This window comes from Paramormyrops kingsleyae, chromosome 10 (assembly GCF_048594095.1).
Source record: "Paramormyrops kingsleyae isolate MSU_618 chromosome 10, PKINGS_0.4, whole genome shotgun sequence".
NCBI classification, from domain to species: domain Eukaryota; kingdom Metazoa; phylum Chordata; class Actinopteri; order Osteoglossiformes; family Mormyridae; genus Paramormyrops; species Paramormyrops kingsleyae.
Genome location: NC_132806.1, coordinates 6,900,127 through 6,922,659, shown reverse-complemented (window position 1 = coordinate 6,922,659; position 22,533 = coordinate 6,900,127). Strand labels below are relative to the sequence as shown.

Sequence of the window (22,533 nt, the reverse complement as noted above, 5' to 3'; positions counted from 1 at the left end):
CATGTTGTACAGTAATCATGCTTATATTGGCACAGTAAATGTGTATCTGTTTTGGGCAATGACATATATATTTAAACAGTACATTTCTCACAATAGTTGCATGACTGTATTATACATTGGTGTTTTGTATCTGGGTTCAGTAACTGTAGGACCTGATTCTGCATACTGTACAAAAGTTCCACTGACATCAACAGTACCTGTGCTAATCCGGAGTACATGCGACCCATGGATTTGAAGTCCAGGCCTTCAGAGCAGTTAACCACAATGACGTACATGCCTAGAGCCTTGCCCAGATCCTTCACAGTCTCCGTCTTGCCCGTGCCGGCGGGGCCCTTGAGGGAGCCCCCTCGGTGGAGGTACAAGGCTGTGGTCAGGGTCATGTAGCATCTGGAGGAAGATGGGGCTTATAGGTGGCTCCAGTAAAAGGCTGTTCAGTTCACATGCTGGCAGCAGTGTTGGTTTATCGTTGGTTATATATAATACTGACACCCTAGTGATGCAGGGTTTCATCCCAAAAATATATTTTTAGCACAGGAGTCGTCATCGCTGTCATAACCAAGCTGTCGATAGTGTGGGGGTGACGGGATGGTGTGGAGATGGCACAGATGGGTTTTGACCGAGTTGGATTGGGGGGACCGATTTAAAACGTGGCCGTGTGTTCTGCCTGCCAGTGTGCTTTATTAACGTCTCCTTCCTATTTCTGTAGTGCAGGGCTGAGCACTGCTTGTTAACTGAGGAGATGCTAACGAGCGTGTCTGCAGGGGTCAGGGGTCGTGGGCGTTACCTGTCTGTCAAGGGCGTAATGACCAGCCGTCCAGAGTTGCCCAGGTATTCATAGCCGTAGAGGAACTGCGTGTTGGTCTGTTTGATGGTGCAGTTGTCCACTTCCTGCCCACACATATTTTCAAGATGAAGAGCTCAGTCTCACAAATAATACGGTTCTGTGCTGCCTAATCATGCACATTTCCCATCCTGTCTATGTCATTATAACACTCCAGTCTTAGTGTCTACCTCTCACTGTATGCCAGTACAGACTGTACCTCCACCTCATCTCAGTACTGACTGCCTGCCCCCACCTTCTCCCAGTACAGACTGTTCTCTCATCTTCTCTCAGTACAAAATGCCCCCCTTCCTTCGTCCAGTACAAACTGGCCCCACTTACTTTCTCCCAGAACAGACTGCCCACTCTCACCTTCTCCCAATACAGACTATCCTCTCTCACCTTCTCCCAGTATAGACTGCCCACTCTCACCTTCTCCCAATACAGACTATCCTCTCACCTTCTCCCAGTATAGACTGCCCACTCTCACCTTCTCCCAATACAGACTATCCTCTCTCACTTTCTCCCAGTACAGACTGTTCTCTCATCTTCTCTCAGTACAAATTGCCCCCCTTCCTTCGTCCAGTACAAACTGGCCCCACTTACTTTCTCCCAATACAAACTGCCTACTCTCCCCTTCTCCCAGTACAGACTATCCTCTTTCATCTTCTCCCAGTACAAACTGCCTGCTCTCACCTTCTCCCAGTACAGACTGCCTCCTCTCACCTTCTCCCAGTAGAGATTATCCTCTCTCACCTTCTCCCAGTTCAGACTGCCTCCTCTCACTTTCTCCCAGTACAGACTGCCCCCCTCACCTTCTCCCAGCACAGACTGCCCCCCCCCCCCCTTACCTTCTCCCAGTATAGACGCAGCTGGCTGAGCCATTCAAAGGAGTTTGTGTCCAAGCAGCCGCACTTCATCAGCCGGTCGATGATGTCACGAGCATGAACCTCCACTGTTACTAGCGCCACAATCTTCAGCCGTATGATCTTGGACAGATTGCCTCGGATTGCGTCTGAGTACCGATTCAGTATCCACACCTGGAGACCAGAAATGAGGGACTTTATAAATGCAGAACTCAATAAAGAGAGAGCCCTTCCTTTTAAACAGCAACTCCTCTTACCTGCTTCTTTTTCATAGACTTCAGGGCTGTCTTAGTCTCCTCTTTGCTAATGGCTAAGGACTTGGTAACATCTGCAGTCCAGTGGATCTGGCTGGCCGTGATCAGCATCTGCGCATATGGAAGAACATCATGCAGCTACAAGCCAGACAATATAAAACAGAAATAAAGGGATATAGGTTGTCCTAATCAGATACAAACACAAACATACACTTAAGTTTCATCAAATACAGAGATACTGCAATGCCGCATACAGACGCACAGCAAAGCGTGGTGAAACCAGGGTGGTGCAGAAAAACCCATACAGAGAGAGGCAAGAGCCAGAGGGCAACACACAGAGATGGGAGAATACATTAATGTACAGGCACAGAATGACCAATTACTTTACTGCCATAAATAATGGGACCAATAGACTGGATCCAGTGTGAGACATACAGAAAACCAGCATGCTAACCTGACCCGGCCAATCCTTCACCCACTTTTCCCTCTTTCTGGATGACTTGGTGAGAGCCTGCCGGCAATTCTTCAGATTTTCTTTTAGTGTCCAGCGCATAGTGCGCTCAACATCACAGAGCCAATCCTGAGGGGGACCCACAGACAGGCATCACTTACAGTCAGTAACCTGCAGTGGGGCCTACAGCCACAGTCATTACACACCTTCAATACCTTGCGGTGGGGCCTACAGCCACAGTCATAACACACATTCAGTACCCTGCAGTGGGGCCTACAGACAGTGTCATTACATGCATTTAATACCCTGCAGTGGGGCCTACAGACAGTGTCATTACACACATTCAGTACCCTGCATTGGGGCCTACAGACAGTGTCATTACATGCATTTAGTACCCTGCAGTGGGGTCTACAGACAGTATCACTACACACATTCAGTACCCTGCAGTGGGGCCTACAGACAGTGTCATTACACACATTCAGTACCGCGCAGTGGGGCCTACAGACCTTGTCCTTTCATACTTCCATGGTCGCATCTCTATCTCAAAATGTGCAGAACCTGCATATTCCCCCGGGTTCCTCCGGATTCCTCACAAATTCAAAGTCAGATTGGTAATGTAAACTGCAGGCTCTAAATTGCCCACAGTGCCATGAATGTTTCTGAGAGGCTCTTTGCTGCACTAAAGCCTGCTTTGCGCCTGCTGCTTTTTGGAAATCCTGAGAGGAAAAGTGCTAAAAGCCTTTTGGTAAGACTCTACCTCCAGTCTCTTCAGCACCACGGTTACGGAGTAAGGTCCCCCAGCGGAGGCTCTTAAAGACACAGCTACACCCACCTCCACCGGCCCTTCCAGCAACACGGGGTGGGTGAACTCCACAAACTCTCCGTCGGCTGAGAACATGCCGCTGGCCTCTATCTTACTGCTGATCCCCACCTGCAGAGCAGAACCCTGAGCGCTGCTTCTGTGTGCAACTTTGCGAAAGGCATTGTGACAGACAAAGCAATGCTGTTTTTCTACCTTCACCCATGTAAAAAATTCTCAAGGTATCAAATTTGTTTGCAGTTTTCAGTCTAAGCTCTGAATAGAATTAGGAATTGTTCACTGCATTTACTTGGTAAAACACCTGCGAAGACCGGGAAGAAAAGGAAATATATGTGAGAGTGCAAGTGTGCGAGTAAGTGTGCAAGAGAGTGTGTTAGAGACAGTGTGCCTGAGTGTGAGTGAGTAGCACCTTGTTGATCCTCAAGCTCTTGATATTGTCAAAGCACTTTTTGAGGTGTGGCTGCACAGCCTCCGGGTGGCAGGTCTGGCCCAGGATCTCCAGCAGGTCATTGTTGGACAAGAAGTAGAAGCGTGGGAAGATCTGCCGCTTTGTCTCCAGGTACATATCCAGAGACTTTTGGATCTCCTCCAGCTTGCTGTTCATCTCTGACAGCTTCTCCAGCAGCCCTGGGAGAGTGACGGAGTGAAAGGAAAGAGAGAAGCGTGAGACAGGGTGGTAGATGAAGAGAGACAGCTGACATTTCTTGCTGTGCTGTTCCCATTTTACATCTATATCTTGAACCTGTATAATACTGCAGAATTCCCCGAACAAATTAGCTCTGGGGCAGCAACTAAACTTATATTAAAACAGAAAGAGTCTTCACTTAATAATCTGACAATCCCTCAGGTGAACTGCTGACCCATAAAGGTGTGTATGCAACAGATGTCCTCCCCACCTTCCCCAATGGTATGTTCTTCTTATCTCCCCTTACATACCAGGGTGGTGCGTTCCTCTCAGGGCATTTCTGTCCTTGTTCAAACAATCCATGATAGTCTTCCAGCTAGAGTTGATTTCATCAAACTCCTTGGATTCTCTAGGCAGCTGTTTCCTAAAGTCTTCACCTAAAAAGATATTCTGAAGGAGAGTGTAGAAGTGTGGGTAAAAATCAAGGTCATCAGTCATCAGTTTCTCAAAAATGTGTGAACATTCCTGTTAAATACTGTATGGGTGAGACAGAACAATGCACACCTCCAAGTATGTCCACTGTCACCAGATACATCCACAAAAGCTAACTGGACAGGACAGAGTGTGATCAGGTTTCTTTATATATGGTGGCCTCCTACCTCCAGGTATATCCACTGTCTCTGCACTGTGAGGATCATCTCAATGACCTCCAGGATCAGTGACAGGCTGCGCTCCCAGTGGTCCACCTCCTTTTCAAAGGCACGTATGAAGCGGGATGCCTTCATCGTGGAGAGAGTCACCTGGTTGTCCTCTAATGCTTGGAAAATCTCCTCTGCTCCCCTAGATATCCAAAGACACAGTTAGAGACCCAACTATGACTATATTAACCTGCACATAAATTGTTTGTGGCCACACACCAGCTGGACATTGTGATACATTATGAAGAACTTGGTCCGTATTGAGTACTAATCTATAGACATTAAAATTCTACATTTAATCTAATCTAAGTGTAGAAACAATACCCATGTAAAACCAAAATAAACAATAGCACATTTGCATGTAATATTTTGCACGCATTTTGTATGCATGAAATCTAGTTGTTCAGAACCCAGTGTGGTAAAAACTGAAAGTAGAGCATCGACATGCACATGTATTAATGGGTAAAAAAATAAGCTGGTTTAGCAGTACATCTCTGTACTGGTGGACAAACCTCACAGCCATGAAAACAACAGCACCCGCTGACTCTAAAAGGCCTATAGCCCCTAGTGATGCAGAGACACATTGTCTTTTGGGCGGGGGGGGGGGGGGGCTTTATCTCTCCACATCGAGGATGAAATGGGCGCAGGTGGGTCGAAGAGGACGACGGAGGGGAGAGCTCAGCGTGTGGGGTAGCCACGGCAACCGTTCCATGCACTGTTTCCATGCCGACAGAAGCCTCCCCCCCCCCCCAACCCTCCACTCCCAACCGACAAGTACGCCGCTCAGCCGGGCGCCCCAGAGACTCTTTCCATGCCTCCACCCCCCCACCTGCTGCCATGCCCCCACTTCCTGCAAGCTCCTCTAATTGTATCTGCAGTGTGGTTTTAGGGACGACTATACTGACTGCTGTGCCTGTGAGAGAGTGGGAGGCGTGTAGCCCCTATTCACTCATCGCTGACAGCACCGTGAGCGTCGGCCGGCTTCTTTCAAGGACAGCGCGCTGCGAGCACCCCGGCCAGCCATGCTGCTCACTCCCATCACCTGCTCTCTGTATCTCTCTGAGGCATGAAACCCGCGGCAGCGTCCCACAAGTACTTGGTACCAGCTGTCGTGGCACCAGGGGCACCGAATGCAGACGACCTCACCGTCCAGAGGAAACACAGGGCAGAATGTGAACCCGGCAGAGGCTTAAGCCCAGAGAAGTTCTTGAAAGCGGAGCACTTGACTTCCAGGGCACGACCGTTTCACCACACGCTGGAGCAGGCACTGCTCCAGACGCCCATGCGCCCTTCTCCTCACACAGCTCTGTCAGGCCACAGGAAGCGGTGCCTAACCCTGTAGCACTTCATTTGCGGCTGTTGCACAGCTCTGCCCTGGCCTGCGTGTGTGCCCATCCTGTCTGTTCCATATTCCGAGTATATCTGTGTGGGGGTGTGTTTACCATGCAAAAGCCTGTGTCTCAAGAGCCCAAGGTAGAACAATACACGCAGACAATACACACACAGAACAAAACTTACGTCCCCGCAAAGTTTCAAAACAACGCACACAAGTGTGCCCTCTCCGCGCACTTAAGCAACATAGACAGAAAAGCATAAAAACTCCCCGCAGGCATATTTAACAAAGACACACAGACAGCATGCACATATATGTGAGCCTATACCACACAAATAGAGAATTATATTACAAAAAATGCTTTTCCTGGTTCTGGCCTTGGGAACTTTTCCAGTGCTCAGTGAAGGCTCTGTGGGCTGAGTGTATGTTATGGTGAGGATTGTGTGTGCATGTGTTTGTGGAGTTTGCACATGTGCCTGTCACTGTCTTCTCCCTTGCTCCTTGTATTGTATGACAACTTTATCAAAATGAAATTAGACCGAGAATCCCCATCTCCCCCATGTTTATGAGTGCACCGTCTGGTTCTAACATTCCCCCATCTACCCAATCAGTTGGGCTGGCTTGGATGCTAATTGAATTGGGCTGGAGGTCTAATTCTAATCTGCAGCAGATGGCCTGGGCATTCCTATGTTCGACAGCAAGAGCCAGAATCTACCCCTGAAACCCAAGACTAGTCATACAAACACTAGATGGCAGTGTTGCACTTTGTGCTATATTATAGGCACAAGAGCTTGCTCTTCTGAAGAAGTAATTAAGACTCAAATCAATAGCATTTAGAACTGGTTCAGCTCCACCTGTCTTACATTATTTAGCCCTGGTGCAGCATCCTGAACTGCAATCTGACACTAAACTAATTAATTATCTTTATAACTAAATATTTCTACACAAAATGTAATAATAAGATGAAAGATACAGCTTCTGCTCATACAGCTGTGCGTAAGATCAAAGTAAGCTGCAAAACTGTCTGAGTACCTTGCTGGTGAGTACCCTGAGTGAGTGTGACTGTCTTGTTTACCCTGAGTGAGTGTGACTGTCTGAGTACCCTGAGTGAGTGTGAGTGTCTGAGTACCCTGAGTGAATGTGACTGTCTGAGTACCCTGAGTGAGTGTGACTGTCTGAGTACCCTGAGTGGGTGTGAGTGTCTGAGTACCCTGAGTGAGTGTGACTGTCTGAGTACCCTGAGTGAGTGTGACTGTCTGAGTACCCTGAGTGAGTGTGACTGTCTGAGTACCCTGAGTGAGTGTGACTGTCTGAGTACCCTGACTGAATGTGAGTGTCTGAGTACCCTGAGAGAGTGTATCTGAGTAACCTGCTGGAGTACCTGTGTGAGTACCCTGAGTCATTGTGAGTGTGAATGCCAGTGTGGCCCCCTGTGTAAATGAGCATCAGTGTCTCTGTGAGCATGAGCGTGGCAGGCTGCCCTCTCTGGCCAGCGGGTGGCACAGACAAAGCTCTAAGTCTTTAGGAGGTGTTGCAGGTGATTTTCTGGGCCACCAGCCTCAGTAATTCCAAGCTGTCGTCTTCACTGAGAGGCCACACACTGGATCTTCTACCTCGGGGCCACTTAGGGGAAGACAAGCCCTCAGAAACAGACAGCGATCATTACTTGACTTGTCGCTGGCTTTCCTCTGTGAATAAGCCCCTTTGCACATCTTCGTGCTTTCAGAAAGGCTGGTCCTTTGCAACTGGAGTTTAATCATCTCACAGTGCAACCAATGTAAGTGATTTTCCTCAGCTGCGGAGAAACACCTGGCCTGGGCCTTGCTTGTCGCTGGGAGACCCACAGTGTGGGCTTTAGACAGCCTGACATTTGGTGCTTCTGGCATTAAAAGGAAAATCATCTAAACTATAGTTTAAAAAAAATCAAAGAACGTTAAAAAAAAATAGAGAATTACGTGATCTTTGCGATTTTTGGCCTCAGCTTTGAATGGCCGTGGAAACCAAAAAATTGCACACGATTGGCAGACACAGGAACTAAATAACAAAAATAAAATAAGATGAGAGTCAAACTTGTGAGGGTAGGCAGAGAGAGAGAGAGAGAGAGAGAGAAAAGACCTGATGGAATTTCTCTGCCTACACAAATCCCCATTTTAACAGGAAGCCGGATTCATCAAGAAACACATCCTCTGCCGAAAACAGGGATTTGCAGCCCTATAAATAGGCGTGGAGATTGGCGTGCAGAAAAGGGGCCTCTGTAAGCCCTGGCAGGCACGTGGCGTGCATCTCTGTGCAGCGACCTGTCGGGCACACGCAGGTGGGTGACACTCAGAGGAGGGCTGACAGCCTCAGGCAGGGAGGGACGCTTTTATTCCTGACACCCTGTGACCCGCCGCGCTGCTCACAGGCTTAAATCCCCACTTAGCGGCACCCGGCCCACCCTCACGTGCCCTTTCGCTGATTCTGCCAGCCGGGTGGCAGCAGCGACACACATACACTGTCACGCACGTACAACTGCACACGTGCAGGGATGGATACCCGGATGTCTCTCTCTCACACACACACACACACACACACACACAGGTTTGTAATTATATCTTTGTGGGGACTCTCCATTCATTTCTATTGGGAAAACTCTAATCCCAACATAACGACCTTAACCCCTACCCAGCCCTAACCTTAACCATAAGTAACCAAGCAAAATACATTTTTAATTATTTGATTGCAATCACAAGTTTTTTGTTTCCCCCTTGTGGGGACCGAAAAAATTCCCCCCCCCACAATATCAAAGTTAGGTTTTTGTCACATCATGGTACCCATAATGGAATGTATACGTGCCCATACACATATAGCTGAACAAAACAGAAACCTCCCCCCAAAAATATTCTGTGGTTGTAGCCCTTCTGTAAATAATTACATTACATGACGTATTTACTTAGTAAATGCCCTTACTAAAGGGAACCATATGAGCAGTCAGTCCAGCTCCCAAGCCCACATGCATGGTTGGTTTCCTTAAATAGCTGCCACTAAGGACCCCTAGACTGCTCCAAGGCTCTGCGCTCACATTGGCCGGCCACCTCACCTTTCTGCAAAGGAGGGTCTCAAAAACAACACTGGTGTGCATTTCCCAGATGAACTCTTCGCTGAATCAAAGGTAAAATGACTTTTTCCCAGAATGCTCTAAATGACTAAGCTCCTCATACATACAGAATAACCATAAAACCCAATTAGCTGATAATTGTTATAGAACGACACGCATGAATTAATATATTGTACTTTTGATTTAAATTAAATGCTGAAGTCAATGGTCTTGGTGGGTGTTTCAGGCAGGTCCATCCCAGTATACAGGCAGTCAGTTCATCAGCACCCCTGAGCATGCTAACTGCCTAAGCGTGCCTGCGCCTGGCCAATTTCCCACTCTGAGAGTACAACGGAGCAAATGACTACTTAACCCTGACTGGGGAGGCGTGAGATGGCCGCTCGACCAAGTGAGCTGAAATTAGCGTAATCTGTCAGGTAGGCAAAGCCAGTTATGTGGACATCCAATTACAGGAAATGCACTTTGCTAACGGCACGACCGTAACAGTTTCTCTGGCATCATCAAGCTCATTTCACATAACGGTGTTGGATCTCCGTGCCCTTGCACACGGAAAAGGGTTTTTGATGACCTGGGTGGCAAGCGGGATGGAAGGGGACTCGTTCAGTCTATGATCACCTTAGTCAACAGTGCATGGACCTGGCAAAAATGTCTCCTGAAGTGTCACACTTCTGTTACTAATATCACTTTAAAATATAGGATACAGAATTTAACCAATAGTAGGCTTGCTCAGTCCGAACGACCAGGTGCATAATATTGAGCCCCTTGGCACCAGCCCTCCCACTCATGACCTTTGACCCACTGCTGTGCACTCTCACCTCAGTCTGTGATGACCCTTGTCTTTGTACAGGACGATGTCTAGGCAAATCTCCTCCCATGTCTTTGCAATGCCTTCCAGGGACTGCAAAGCCAAAGTTAAACGTTACCAGCAGGAAAGGCTCAGCGATGCAAAATTGACACTGTGAAAGTCAGAGCAGCCATCTCTAGTGCAGTATTGGAACCTATGGTAAATTCGGCTAATTTGAAGTGAACCACAGATGGAGATGATGGATCCTGAATTCAGCAGACATCCTCCGGTAAGCAGAGTACTTTGCCTCAGTTAAGAACGAGAGAAAAATGAAGAAATCTTTCTCCTATTACATTTTTCATAGAGATTTCTCAATGAACTGGCTCTTTCAAACATTTGTTCTTGGCGCTATTCAGATCAGTGCTTGCTAATATAACCTGAGTGGAAGCCATCAGCTGTGAGCTGTGCTTGAGAGGACTGCAATAAATGGCTAGGCAGGAGAATGCCTGCAAACGCTAGCCAAAGGCACACAAGCAGGCCCTGCAACAGACTTGGGAACGGGTCAATAAACAGGCCCACAAATAGGCCTAGGAATAGGTCCGTGAAGAGGCCAGAGAACAGGCCCAGGAACAGACCCAGGGACAGGCCAGGGAACAGGCCAAGAACAGGCCGACAAACAGGACCAGGAACAGACCCAGGAACAGACCAGTGAATAATCTAAAGAACAGGCCCACGAACAGGCCTGAGAACAGGCCCAGGGACAGGCCAGGGAACAGGTCAAAGAACAGGCCCACAAACAGGCCCAGGGACAGGCCAGGGAACAAGCCAAAAACAGGCCCACGAACAGGCCTAGGGACAGGTCAGGGAACAGGCCCAGGAACAGACCCAGGGACAGGCCAGGGAACAGGCCCGTGAACAGGCCTAGGGACAGGTCAGGGAACAGGCCCAGGAACAGACCCAGGGACAGGCCAGGGAACAGGCCCGTGAACAGGCCTAGGGACAGGTCAGGGAACAGGCCCAGCAACACGCCCAGTGACAGGCCACGGAACAGGCCTGTGAACAGTCCTATGAACAGGCCCACCTTGGCGATACACTGACTGCATCCCCACATCCTGGGACTCAAGGCGCTGTATCCAAAACAAATTAAACACAGTATCGATCCCCTGTTCCCCCATCCCTGTGCTACTGCTGGAGCTGTGGCCAGGCCTGTCTCAGGAGGGCACGCGCCTCATCACGGGATGAGCCAGTGTACATGGTAAATAGTGTCAGAAAGACCAGCTGCATCGTGAAAAAGAACCTCATGAGGATGGCTGATTAGAAGTGGGCATTTGGGTCGGGGGAGGGGCCTTTACCTGTTCGATTGACAGCTCTTTGCTGGCAGCCCCTGAAATTTCACTGATCTTCTCAGCCTGCTGCTCCAGGCCCAGGGCCATGATCTTCTCGAGGGTGAAATCGGAGGCTGTTTGGTCAAATGCAACTTGCACCTCATCCCTGATCTGATTCCAGTGCCTGAGCACACGTCAACAGAAAAGGAAGGTCACTGGGCTGGTCAGGGGCGACCATGAAAACTTAGAGAGGGCCGGAGACGTATGAATGGGGGGGAGGCAGAGTACCAGTAGCACTGAGGGGGATAGAACATGGGGGTGTGATGAGGGGTGGAAGATGGAAGATGGAGAAGTAGTGAGGGTTGTAGAGGACCAATGAGGGGTGGAGGGGAATAAAAGGCTGGGGAGCTGCGTAAGGTGGGAGGTGGAGCAGTAATATTTTCATTTCTGAGTGTCTGGAATAATAATCTGGGAAAAGTGTAGCATATACACTAACATTTCATCAGTGTGTCTTCATCCAAACAGCCTGGACGTAATCCCTAGCTTAAACGAGTCCGCAGAAATGCAGCCAGCACCAGAGCAGCTTCTAATAGTATTACATCACTGTTGTCATCCCCGGAGGAATGAACGGATTCGGACTGTCACAGATTCCTATCACAGCAGGCTGGTCAGCAGTGAGGATACGCGGCCCTAGATATCTCACTTCATAAGGAACGTTTACGTGCCAAAAACTGAAGGTTGCACTCTCTGTAGGCATCCTTGTAGGCATGCTAGTGACAGTCCTGATTGCACCAAAAGACCTGCAGCAGCCAGCGGGCACAGGGCTGTGCTTCTACACTGAGGGAGGGGGGTCCTGAGGAAAAGTGTTCTGAATGAGTGTGGGGGGTAGAACCTGTCCCGCAAGGCTGGGTTCCTCAGGTCGCTGATAAGGGGAATGGTCCTTCTGAACAGGTCGATCTTGTTGCTGCAGGACGCCACGACTTCCCACTGCTTGTCCTGTGAGTGACACCATGAGAGGAAATGACCACATGACGTCCTCCTGGCAGGGTGGCGGGGGGGGGCTTGGTGGCGGCGGGGGCGTGCCTTGAGATTGCGGCTCAACTTATGCAGCTTCTTGAACAAAGCCTGGGCGGAGCTCTCCATGTTCTCCATTTGCAGTGCGGCAAAATGCCCCACTTTCCACTGGTCCCAGTGGGCTTCCCACTGCTGGCTGATCTGCCACACCTGCTGTAGGTAGTCTAAGTCCTGAGATGGGGGGTGAGGGGGCCGGCAAGGAGAAAGACAAAAAAGCAAGGAGAGAAAGAGGTTTTTTCAGTCCATGCACTGAAGTTTCTCACAGTAGGGAGGTAACAGGAACAGCTGGACCTGCAGTGCCAATATCGACATTAGTGCTGTAGCTTTACTTGTAAAGGAGCTCTCAGCCAGCATCTCAATGCACACATGACAAGCCTCACATCATCCAAAGCCACAGGAACCCCCGCAACCCCCCCCCTCGCCCCCCCAGCTGCTTCCCCAGGCATGGCGCTGCTGACCTTATCCAAGCTCTGGATGTCCTTGGAGGGGGGCTGCTCGATGCTGAAGATGCTCAGGCCCTGCCGGATGGAGCTCTCCTCCTGCTTCAGGGCATGGAGCTGGGCGCACAAGTCGGACACGAGCTGCAGGGCCTCGCTGGGGTTCACAGTGCTGGAGAAGGGGCCTGCATGGGCCAGCAGGACACAGCCATACACACACTGCGCACACACACAGGGATTCACATAAAACAGTCACGCACACACCGATATGCTGAGTGTGCCTGCCCACATGACTCATGCTGTACTAATATGGATACTGTTATAAGATGCTCTCAATATGTCCCCAGTAAGAGACGTCAGGGCTGTGTGGCGAGGAAGAGGAGGAGGAGGAGGCGTGAGCTACACTGCGGTGTATGTAATGAGCGGTGGGGCTGGAGCCCAAAAGGCTCCTGGCGTCGTCCCAGTCGCACGCCAGCTATCTGATCTCCGGCACAGGTTGCACTCTGCACCGACACACTGACCACAACTTTGAAGCGCAAAGAGCTGGTGGGGGGGGGGGTGGGTTGAGGCTAACTTAACACCTGCCCCCCCAAGCCTGCCATCCTATTTCTCTCGTGAGACGGCAGACTCACTGTTTCTCATGAACTGACCTGGAGTCATGGGGGGGGGGGGGTACGGAGGACAGGGGGTATGGACCCAAGCGTGGCTCGTGGGCGGTTTGACAGTGACGGTAATAAACACGTGTTCTGTACCTCCAAGGAGCTTGACGCAGGTATGCTTCAGCTTATCATGCCCTTCATCAGACAAAAAAACATATTTATTATTCCGGTCGACCGCCTTCTGGCCTTTTCAAATCAGCGACTGCTCTGGCCTGAAACTCGATATTAAGACTGTACAATCATAAATCTTCAGACGTGTTTAGATGCGAGCGTACGAACCACAGGAAAAAAAATTATAATAATTTGATTTCAGCGTCATGAAGACAGCCTGTACCCCGCTGTTCGCGGGAACAAAGTGACACTGAGAGAAAAATAGAGGGGAGAGAGAGAGAGGGAGCGAGCGAGTAGAGCGAATGGTGGGAGGAGAGGAGAGAGAAGAAAGTAGGACAGGAGGTTTGTCCTCTTTGAAATGTTTTGGCGCAGCATGTCTTTGTTTCGTGTTGCGAGGTTAGGAAAACGGGAGCGTTTTCAATCTCATTTCCGAAGCTAACTGAAAAAAACACCACCACCAGAGTAGTGCAAGAGGTAAATATTTGTGGTCGTGCAAAGGGACGGGTGTGCTAAGGTGAGACAGCTCTGCACAACAGTCTTCTATAGGCACCCCTGCGTTGGGGCGACAGCTGGTGCTGACAGTTTCATAAACACCATCAGAATAAACCATCCATGTTCCAACCTCTTATCCAGTACAATGGGCCTGGAGCTTGGTGCCAGGCTGCACGGGGCAGGGGGACGCCCGCAAGGGGATGCCAGTGCATGGCACAGCACTCACGTACTCCCACGCACACTATGGCCGATGCAGAGATGCCAGTTTGCCTAACTGCATGGCTTTGTACTGGAGCAGGGAACCGGAGTACCCAGAAAACACCCACACAACACAGGGTGAAGCTGCGAACCCACAGGCATTCAAAGCCCCAGTCCCGCGCCTGTGTAGTGAGAGCTCCGCAGGCCGAGCCAGCACGCTTCTCTGCATCCCTACAATGTTAATCACTATAATACCAAAGCGCAGGCATAGATCTGGGAGCCCAGGCACAGGATCAGTGAGCTCTGGGGGACACGACACGGCCCCCTAGTCTCTAAGCACCGGCACAAGGCCGGTGCTGATGCGGCTCCCCGCAGCTCTGCGCCTCCTGCACCGCTGTGTACATGCATGTATGTCAGGATGGGCTGCAGCGTGTGCACAAACAGTAATTGCTGGTTTGTGTGTTTTTCTATGTGTCTGTTCCACAAGCAAGCGGACAGCAGGATCTGTATTGCCTGTCACCATGTGACTGTGCTGCATTATAGGGCACCTGTGGAATTAAAGTCCAGGGTGATGGCCTGCATCTTCTTCTTAAACTCCTCCGCTGAGAAGATAAGGCCACTTTTGAACCTTTCCTTATGTTCCTTCAGCATGAGGTCACTGTCAGTCAGGACCTGCTGGAACCAAACCCACTGTCCATTCAGGGCTTCGAGCATCTCCTGATCCTGTAAGAGGAAGCGGAAGCTGAACACTCCAGGGTCCTGCTTGCTGTGATCCTGACGCGTGACTTTGCATGCGCATGTGTTTGTGCGCCACTGTGACTCACATCCTGGTCCACAGTGACTTCATACTTTTCCAGGATGGCAAACTGCTCGTGGATGGGGAGGATCTGGCTCTCAGTCTTGGCCAGGTCTCCTTGCAGAATTTCCAGCAGTTTCAAGCTTTTCTCCAGCTCTGTCAGACTCTGAGGGGGCTGGCTCAGCCTGGAAGCAACACAGACAAGCAACAGACACTCTGAAACACACATGCACAGTATATAACACACACACACACACGCATAGTGTATAACACACAGACAGTCAGTATGTGACAGACATTCATAGAGTATAATATACTCATATTCAGTATGTGACATGCAGTAACACGCACACTCCCAGAACGCAGTACAGAGTGAGACCTACCTATGGGCGCTGTCCTGCAGGTAGGCGCGCAGCTGGCGCAGGCGTCCGCAGGCCATCTGCCTGAGCAGCTGGGTGAACTTGGCCTGCCACTCGTTGCAGTGCTGCAGCAGCGAGAACTTGAGCAGGGAGCAGTCCATCAGCACGAACTGCACACTCAGCAGCGTCTCCTCCTTCTGCACATTGTTCGCCACCTCCGTATACCTGCGCATCATCGACACCCCACACTCGTCTCTTTTTATCTCACCTGTCATGCATCTCATCCCCCCAATGGGATCCGAACTGTCTGCCTCTCATTGAATTGCAACTTCTAAGAAGCAGGTTTGGATCCACAACTACTGCACACAAGCCACACTGGCGAGGTGAATTATGGGTTCGACTCGAGTGTTTAATCCCATGGTGGCTAGTCACCTGGCAATGTCGGCGTCAAAGGATGACACGGGGGGATTGAGGCGCTGATAGCGGCGGATGAAGTGGTCCTTGTTGATCTCCCAGATCTCTCGGTACTTATCCCAAGTCTTCAGGTAGGTGTGCAGATGTGCAGTGTTGGCAGCTAAACCCGCTGCAATGGAGGACTGAATCTTACAGATTTCCTCATCTTGTTCTGAGGTCACAGACGGGACAGAGAAGAGAACAAAACTCGTCACCTTTCTCCAGCACATCCTCTGGTGTCTGCAACCTACTCAATAAGAAAGATGGCAGATTGGATGTTTTCATAGGAACTGGTTGGCTGTATTTTTAGTGTTTGACTGACAAAACCTGCAGGAATACAGGAACCATGAGACGCATTTGCCCACATGTGCTGAGTAGGATGACAATAACTGAACAGGAGGATCAGGTGTGAGGAGATGTAGGACAACAGTGGCAAAATAGGAAGGTAGGAGAGATGTATGGAGGAGCACAGACAAACTAAGGGAGATATAGCTGGAGTAGAGACACAGAAAGACCGATAAAGATGTAGGGGGAGGAGCACAGGAATGGGTAGACTGAAGAGAATGGAGGAGGAGCAGATGAATGGGTAGACTGAAGAGGATGGAGGCGGAGCAGATGAATGGATAGAGTGATGAGGATGTAGGAGGAGAATGAGAATCAGCGAACGAGTATAAAACAGGAGCAAAGGAGCAGATAGACCAATGATGGTATAGGCCTGCAGAACAGTTATAGAGAAACCAATGAAGGTGAAGGAAGAGCAGCGACATAGAGAGAGAGATGAGGGTGTAGAAGTGGAGCAGAGGAACAGACAGACCAATGAGGATGTGGATTGGCTCCTTTTGAGAGCGCTGGTGAGTTAGCAGGTCAGGCAGGCGCTTGAACACAGAGACTGCGCTGATGAGCTGACTGCTGACGCTGGTCACTATGTGTGCCAGCTTCTGCAGCGTGGGAGAGAACTCTACCTGCACGGCGACAACATGCACACACAGAACTATCCAGCGGGTCCGCACGCACACGACACGTCAACTTACAGATCCTTTCAAATAAAAAGCAGTCTGAAATGTCTCTGTCTAATAAGCAGTGAATATGCAGCGCTTTTGACAGGAAAAAAGGCAGCGACCTTCGTCCAGCACGGCACTCGATTTCATAAACAAGAGAAAACTAGATGCACCGTGTCTCCCTAAAGTACACAAATGGCAAAGAATTTATATCAGTTTTATAATCCTCAAACCTCTGCTCACAATAAACACATCAATCAAATTAAGGGGAAGGAAGGAACATGTAAGTAGGACAAGAACAAACAGTTCCGTTCTATTTTCTTTCCTGGTTGCAAACCCATATGGGCGCTTCATGCAGCGTCGATGGTGTTCACCAAAGCCAAGGCCTCGTGTGAATGCACGGGAATGCATGCGTCATGTCTGCTGCTCGAGTGTCACCTGCGAGAGGGAGCCGGCCGACTCCTGCAGCAGCACCACTTGCACCTTGAACAGGGGGCTGGGCATCATCTTGCTGTCACCATTGATGGCCTTAGAGAGCTCCTGCAGGGACTTTTTGACATTGAAGCGTAGCGCGTTCTCCACCATGAGGTCCATCTTCTCTGTGTAGGAGACCCAGTGCTGCTGGACCTGGGGAGTGCGCACACGCTTGCAAACGTCACACTTACATTCTTATAGGGCTGCCAGCTCTCATGCGTCTGGTGTGACACTCATGCTTTCAGACTCTCGTACTTATGCAAGAACTCTTACGGCAAATCAATATTATTCCATTATAAACCTAAAATTAGCTACATCAAAAGCATTGGGGCAGTTTGCAAACCCTACAGACTGCTTACAAGGTAATAAAACTGTTACATACATATAAATGCATTTGCAGACTAAAATTATAAAATCTCACTCCAGCCTGCTGACCAAAGTTGGTCTTAACCCTCTTCCATAATGTGGGCAGATCTCCTCCATACTGTTGCCCCCAGTGAGTAAAGGGCCTCCAGAAGCAGGACTTTGATGCCACCCAGCTGGCTCACACTAAGTGGACTTGGAGAGAGATAAAGAGCCAGCCAGGCGGAGCGAAAGAGAAAGGAGAGGCTGAGATCGGAACTGCCGCTTTTACTCCTTCTGATATCTGACCTTAGTTCCTCTCTCTTTTTTTTCACTGTCCCGTCTGCTTGAGAACGTTATTTTTAAAGTGCTACAGTCTTAAGTTAATGTTCCACTTTTGTAATAAATGAGTTTTTATAACCCTGTGTCTTTAGCAGCTTCTGTTCTGATTTTATATCACCCGATAACTGGCCCCAAAATACACACACAGACACATTCATTTGTCTGTCAATCTAGCGTCCAACTGCTCATGCAGTGCAGGGTTCTGGGCCAGGGGCCGGGGGCCAGGGGCCAACCCCAGGCAGCATAGGGCACAAGGCGGGGAAACGCTCTGGACAGGGAGCCAATACCTCGAGAGCGCATACACACCATGGACATTTTAGAGATGCCAATTCTCCTACACCAGTTAATGTCTTTGGTCTGTGGGAAGAAACCTGACGGAGACGTGCATAACATGGGGAGAACATTCAAACTGCACCTAGACAATGTGACACATACTAGACATGGAATCACTGCAACATCACATGCATACACATACAAGCAAAAATATACAAACGGATACATATGAAATTCTTCTCTCTCTTTCTCTCTGTCTCTGTCTCTCTCTCTATCACACACACACTTCCACAATCCACAATCTTTATGGGGACCGCCCATTCATTTCTATGGGCACAACCTGAATCCCAACAATGACAACCTTAACCCCTACCCAACCATAAAATGAATAACAGGTTTTTTTTTTTTATCACATTTTGGGAACGTTTGGTCCCCACAGCGTGATATACAGGTAACCCGCACACACTGACACACACAGACCTCAGGTCCATCATTGCAGAAGGTCTTATGCAAGCGGCCCAAGATGGACACGACGCTGTCGTGAGTGTTGCAGAGCCTCTGCAGCTGGGCCTGCTGGTGACTGTGCTGCTGGGCTGAGAAATCCAGCTCCCCGTACACCGTCCTCCCGTCCAGACACACCAGCAGCAGCTCCCGCATCCTCTGACAGGCGCACGCCATGCTCAGGGTCGCAGCGCTATACTCCTCCATGATGAGCTGCACCTGGGGGAGGGTAGGAGAGGACGTGTGTGGGGGGTGCATGGGAAGAGTGCCAAACACGATGGCGAGGGGGGGGGGGGGGGGGGGGTAAACACAGCGAGATACAGAGAGAGGATGTGGAGGGCCCTTTTTCAAATCCTCGCAGCTAGGAGCCCCGTGTTTATTCTCTTCTCGGTCTCGGGTAATCCGAGGCTGCATTTCTCAGTGAGTGCGTCTTGTAAACAAGGCCGCTCCATGAGAATGGGGCAGCCTGCACTGAGGAGACACGTGGCGCCCGGCCTGACCGTATCTGTCCTGGACCTGCCGAGCTTACACCCCCCCCCCCCCCCCCACCATTTCCCAGCTGAGCCCCATTATCTCCATCTTCATAATTTCTCTGCGTGAGGCCCTGCCTCATCAAATGGGCCTTGGAGATTGCGGAGGCAGGCGGGTCTCTTTGAGGCACTTTAGATCCCGTAAAGATTTTCCGACATGTGAAAGCCTACGAGCTCCTGGGTTTGACTTGATTGATCTGGACACTGACTAGAAACAAACTTGATTTATATACCCAGGAGGAAACGGTTGCAATACCTGGAAACAAATGTTAGCGCATGCTGTGAACCTTGAACTGTCATTCTCAAGCTGTGTCCACATGTTACTTATATCCTTGGCTGCAAGCTTTAAGGTTTTTTTTATTCGTATTCATTTTTTATCTCAGGAGTACTTTTTCCTGGTACTGTATATTTTTCAGGATTGCCTGTTAGTATGCTTTCCCTGCATCTGCTCAATCTTGCTATTTTGTTTAAAATTTTCAAAATATTCAGAAGAACACAGTCTCCTTATATTTTTTTATTCCATTTCACAGAGACCATCTCCTCTTTATTGTACTGACTTCATGTGCACTTCTTTAAGAAATACTTTTTGATAGGCAGGGATTCTGGATGATACAGCAAATGAATGTTCTGTGAAACATATCATGTCGGTGTATGGAAATGTATGAACACTTGCACAATAGTACATTTCCCACAATCCTCATGGATAAACCTAAGGTATACCTGCAGGTCACATGACTAAATAAAACTGCTGACTGTAATTCACTGGAGATTATACCAAATAATGTAGAGCAGGTTACTTTTCTTCATGGTTTGTAATTATTATGTAATTACTTACACTTAATTAAAGCACCCACAGCCCTGCTGACCCCACAAAGCGTCCTTACAAAGTATGCCGCGGTGACTTACAGTTTACCCAGCATACCCAGTGTCTAGCTGCTCTCACCTTGCTCGTGTACAGGCAGCAGTCACTGATGAAAAAGCCGGACGCCCCTTTGGATGACCACATGAGCGTAGAGAGACCGGGCTGAAACTTCCTGTCCAGGATGCGGATGCGCTCCCGGAACAGAGCCAGCTCATCCTCGGAGAGCTTGCTGATGATCCTGCCGATGGAAAGCCAGCCAGCCGCCCTGAGCATGGCACATGCCCGGTGGCAGGATGAGCCTTAAAGTGTGCGAGTGTGGCACGGCTGCCCACCTGTTGTACTCGCGTACCACAAGCCGGACGCTCTCCCGCAGCGTGCGCAGCTCTTCCCGGTGTTGGTACACATCCAACACATAGTGGGGGGCCTCAAACTGTAGCCACTGCCAGTAGTGGATCTCATTGAACATCTCCAGTAGGTCCCTGGGACACAGAAGAGTCACTCGTGGTGGCTCCAGGATGCACCGACCCCCGACAGGCTGCGTGCGCCAGCTTCAAACTGACGTAAAATGTGTTTAAAAGGCAGTGTGTAGCATACAGTGTGTATGGTATGGATTATGTGTTTGTGTGTGTTGGTACATGGCGGGGATTACGGACTTGTCAAAGTTGACGTCCAGCATTCCAGCCATCTCCTTGCAGCGGACCATGAGTGGTTGGTCCAGTCTCTTCAGGCTCTTCCTGTTCAGGCTCTGGCTCCACTCGCTGAAGATCTTGCGCACCATCTCGTCCAGTGTCTGCACCAGCTGTGCATATTCCAGGTTGACTTTCTTCCTGCTGTCAGTCAGGGGCATGAAATGGGCACTCTGCAATGCCTGCAGGGGCACACAGAAGGGAGGGGAGGCAGAGAGGCGGGTTCTGCACTGGATCTTGTGGGAGGTGCTCGGCCCTGGGCTGGGGCTCAAAGGCACCACCGAATAGGATTCCAAAGGCAGTCTGCCTACCATATATGGGAAGTGCTTTGGTAAATAGAAGCTGTTCTTCTGCTACATGTTTGCTGTGCTCAGACACATGCTGTAGTATTTTCTTTGGATTGGGGTCCCTGGAGGGATCTTTCCAGCTGCCGTAAGGATGACGGCAAACAGTCTTATGTTCAAAAACGATCAAAGGAGAAGTTGATGGGGAAGAGAAGAAACGCCATGATCAACTATCACAGGCTCTGTGAGATATGTGTGCTTATAAGGGAAGTGGATTTGGGGTGGCATTTAAAAACATCCCTCTCTGTTGTGTTATTGGCGATTCCTAGCACGGCGTGAGACGACATTTTAACTTACTATAATTCTCTTAATTGGCGTTAAGTTTCTGTCTGTGGTAATTAGACAGAAACAAACCAGATAACATGTCCACCAACACTGTACAAAGAATCATTAGTCAGCTTTGGCAAAGGGTCTGCTCGGTGACATTCCCTGTAGCAATTAGCTAAGCAAATCCAAAACCATTCTAACACATATTTGTGGGAAACTGCAGACCCATTTTTACTGCAGTATTTATAGCTATACGTAGGAGGAAAAAAAATCTGTCTTAGTGGGAATTGCACATACGCAGAGGGACCTGGAAACTTGAGCAGAATGCAGCATATGGCAAGCTAACACCTAATTGTTATCGGCAAAAAATTCCAGACTTAGTCCATCTTAACATCTTCCTGCAAAAATGAGTCATGATCAAGATACTTCATGAGTAAACCCAGGTTTTCACATGAGCCCTTCTATAATACTGTAAGCTAAATCCTGCAGTAATCCTCATTCCTCAACGCAGCTCTCTGGTCCTGACAGGCTCTGAGGCATCCAAAGCCCTGTCGGAGTCGCTTTTGGGCTGCCATGGCCAAGGACAGCCCATGGAGCCTTCTCTACCGAGGCATTGTGGGAGGTGTTCCGAGGTGTCACAACACTGTCGGTCAAACATATTCGCCAGATTATCAGCACTGCTCTGGCAAGCTGACGCCAGCCGTCTGAAGCTTCTGTTTTGGTAAACAAAGCCCTTTAATTATCTTATCGTAGCTAATTAGCGAAAATGGCAGCTGCCAGACGTAGCACTTGGACGGTTTCAGAAATCAAGACTAATAAACTGTCAATCAAAGAAACATCGCAGCTAGAGGATACTGTGGGTAACAGTGTGGTCTCTGTTGTCTTGCTAGACTTTGTGATCAAATGCAATATTCATTTAATATGTATGTTTGTTAGAGATGTTGAAGTGTTTATCTTCTTCATGCTGCAAGTCGGTGAAAACACTCAAACGGAACAAATAAAAGGAGGAAATGTCTTCCATTCAGGCTTGCTCCATATTTGCTCTGTGTTGTCTTTCACAGCTGCCATTCTCAATGAGACATGCCCATTTATGTGTTCATCTCATACATTAATAATCTTTACTTCTATTATCCATTTGTATTATGTTTCAGTTTCATATATTTCTGCCATATTTCCATGAAATAATTTCTTCTATATTTTCTATAATGAAACAAAATGTTAAACAGATTTCCTTGCTATATCTTCCTTTATATTTATGTCAT

General features: G+C 49.2%; 1 protein-coding gene across 1 annotated transcript in view; it reads right to left on the bottom strand.

Moving 5' to 3' along the window:
* dnah2 (dynein, axonemal, heavy chain 2) overlaps nt 1-22,533 on the bottom strand; it is a 95,305-nt gene that overhangs the window by 50,173 nt on the left and 22,599 nt on the right. Inside the window, exons 14-37 of the mRNA XM_072717204.1 lie at nt 20,628-20,842; nt 20,307-20,453; nt 20,056-20,212; nt 18,562-18,801; nt 17,089-17,277; nt 16,467-16,614; nt 15,632-15,824; nt 15,224-15,424; nt 14,869-15,025; nt 14,593-14,767; nt 12,606-12,769; nt 12,157-12,318; nt 11,966-12,069; nt 11,101-11,257; nt 9,780-9,862; nt 4,496-4,676; nt 4,148-4,286; nt 3,621-3,838; nt 3,224-3,322; nt 2,395-2,520; nt 1,944-2,051; nt 1,672-1,860; nt 785-888; nt 198-387 (exon numbers count right to left, since the gene is read on the bottom strand). Of these exons, the coding sequence (XP_072573305.1) occupies nt 198-387; nt 785-888; nt 1,672-1,860; nt 1,944-2,051; nt 2,395-2,520; nt 3,224-3,322; nt 3,621-3,838; nt 4,148-4,286; nt 4,496-4,676; nt 9,780-9,862; nt 11,101-11,257; nt 11,966-12,069; nt 12,157-12,318; nt 12,606-12,769; nt 14,593-14,767; nt 14,869-15,025; nt 15,224-15,424; nt 15,632-15,824; nt 16,467-16,614; nt 17,089-17,277; nt 18,562-18,801; nt 20,056-20,212; nt 20,307-20,453; nt 20,628-20,842 (3,846 nt within the window). The remainder of the gene's footprint in view (nt 1-197; nt 388-784; nt 889-1,671; nt 1,861-1,943; nt 2,052-2,394; nt 2,521-3,223; nt 3,323-3,620; nt 3,839-4,147; nt 4,287-4,495; nt 4,677-9,779; nt 9,863-11,100; nt 11,258-11,965; nt 12,070-12,156; nt 12,319-12,605; nt 12,770-14,592; nt 14,768-14,868; nt 15,026-15,223; nt 15,425-15,631; nt 15,825-16,466; nt 16,615-17,088; nt 17,278-18,561; nt 18,802-20,055; nt 20,213-20,306; nt 20,454-20,627; nt 20,843-22,533) is intronic.